The sequence below is a fragment of the Sinocyclocheilus grahami genome, unplaced genomic scaffold, assembly GCF_001515645.1.
Source record: "Sinocyclocheilus grahami isolate Dianchi unplaced genomic scaffold, SAMN03320097.WGS_v1.1 scaffold19241.1, whole genome shotgun sequence".
Lineage (NCBI taxonomy): Eukaryota > Metazoa > Chordata > Actinopteri > Cypriniformes > Cyprinidae > Sinocyclocheilus > Sinocyclocheilus grahami.
Genome location: NW_015517512.1, coordinates 2,180 through 3,498, shown reverse-complemented (window position 1 = coordinate 3,498; position 1,319 = coordinate 2,180). Strand labels below are relative to the sequence as shown.

Below are 1,319 nucleotides of genomic sequence, written 5' to 3'. Positions count from 1 at the left end.
GAAATCATTCTAATATGCTGATTTGACACTCAAGAAACATTTATTATCTGTATTAAAAACAGATTTTCATGGAAACCGTGATATCTCCTTTTGTTGATGATCCTTGATGTTCCAAAAGCACAGCATTAACTTGGAAAAAGAAAAATTCCCCAAACATGTGAACAGTAGTGTGTGTGTATATTTGTAGTATAGTAATTATATTACATGAAAAATAAAATTGATTTCACCCCTTTAATAAAAGGTTATTATAAAGTGTTTAGATAATGATTTAGAGTTGAAATATGCCTCTGTTTTTGTCTCTCATGTGACAGAATACTCCCGTTATCTACACTCTCATCTGGATGTACCTGTTGCGGAGTATAATGTTGATCAGGATTTGCCTGGAAACTTTAAAAACCACTGGGCAAAAAATCTTCCCTTCCTCATCGAGGATTATGAAGAACAGCCTGGACTTCAGCCTCACATTAAGTGAGTTTAGATGCAAACTGAGTCTTTTGTGTTTTGGGGCGTCATGTATAAATAATGAGATAATTAGTATGCTTTTGCATGTTGTGTCTTTCTTTTATTCCCTGCTTGTTTTGTGATTGTAGAGATGTTCTACCTCAGAACTTTGACAGTTACTCTGCTGAAGTCCAGAAGCTGATCTGTACAGCGGATCGCCTCGGCGCACTGATGCAGTACGACACTTTAGGGTTCTTACCAAACCTCAGAGTACACAGAGGTCAGAGCTCTTTAAAAGCACTTAATAATACAATCAGACTTGTTTTTTTAAAGAAGTTTAAATTATTAAATTATAAAAAAGATATCAATAACACGTGGTGCAAAAAAGAACACTTTAATACATCTCAGTGTAATTTTACATGTTTTTACATCATATATTATTTAAATTTTTTTAATAATTTTAAATTTTTTATATTTGAGATCAGAACTCTTTAAAATCACTAAATAATAGAGATGCAAATATAAATATAGAAAAGTTTAAATGACTAAATAAAGACAAATATTAAGTCATGTGGTGCAGCCTTCAAAATTAAATTTTCTTTGCACCTTGAATACATAAACAATCATATTTTAATTATAATTTTCTGGGTTTAATAGCAAATATCATGAATTATTAAGTTATAAATATCATGAAGTTTTTTTTTTATCAGTTGCACCACAGGACTTTTTTTGTAATGTCATTAAAAAGTCAAAAGCTGTGACATAATTTTCTGATTTATGCTGTTTTTTTCTGCGTGTTGATTGGACCGCAAGTGTTTGTTCATAATAAGTAATAAGCAGTGATTTTTTTTAATATTAATTTTATTGGTACATTTTTT

At 30.3% G+C, this 1,319-nt stretch overlaps 1 protein-coding gene across 1 annotated transcript; it reads left to right on the top strand.

Moving 5' to 3' along the window:
• Positions 1–272: 272 nt before the first annotated feature.
• On the top strand, positions 273–721 carry LOC107579691 (tetratricopeptide repeat protein 13-like; the record flags this gene model as incomplete). Its single annotated transcript, XM_016265490.1, has 2 exons — positions 273–468; positions 591–721. Coding segments are annotated over 2 exons (327 nt in total), but the record flags the coding sequence as incomplete, so codon positions are not given.
• Positions 722–1,319: the final 598 nt, after the last annotated feature.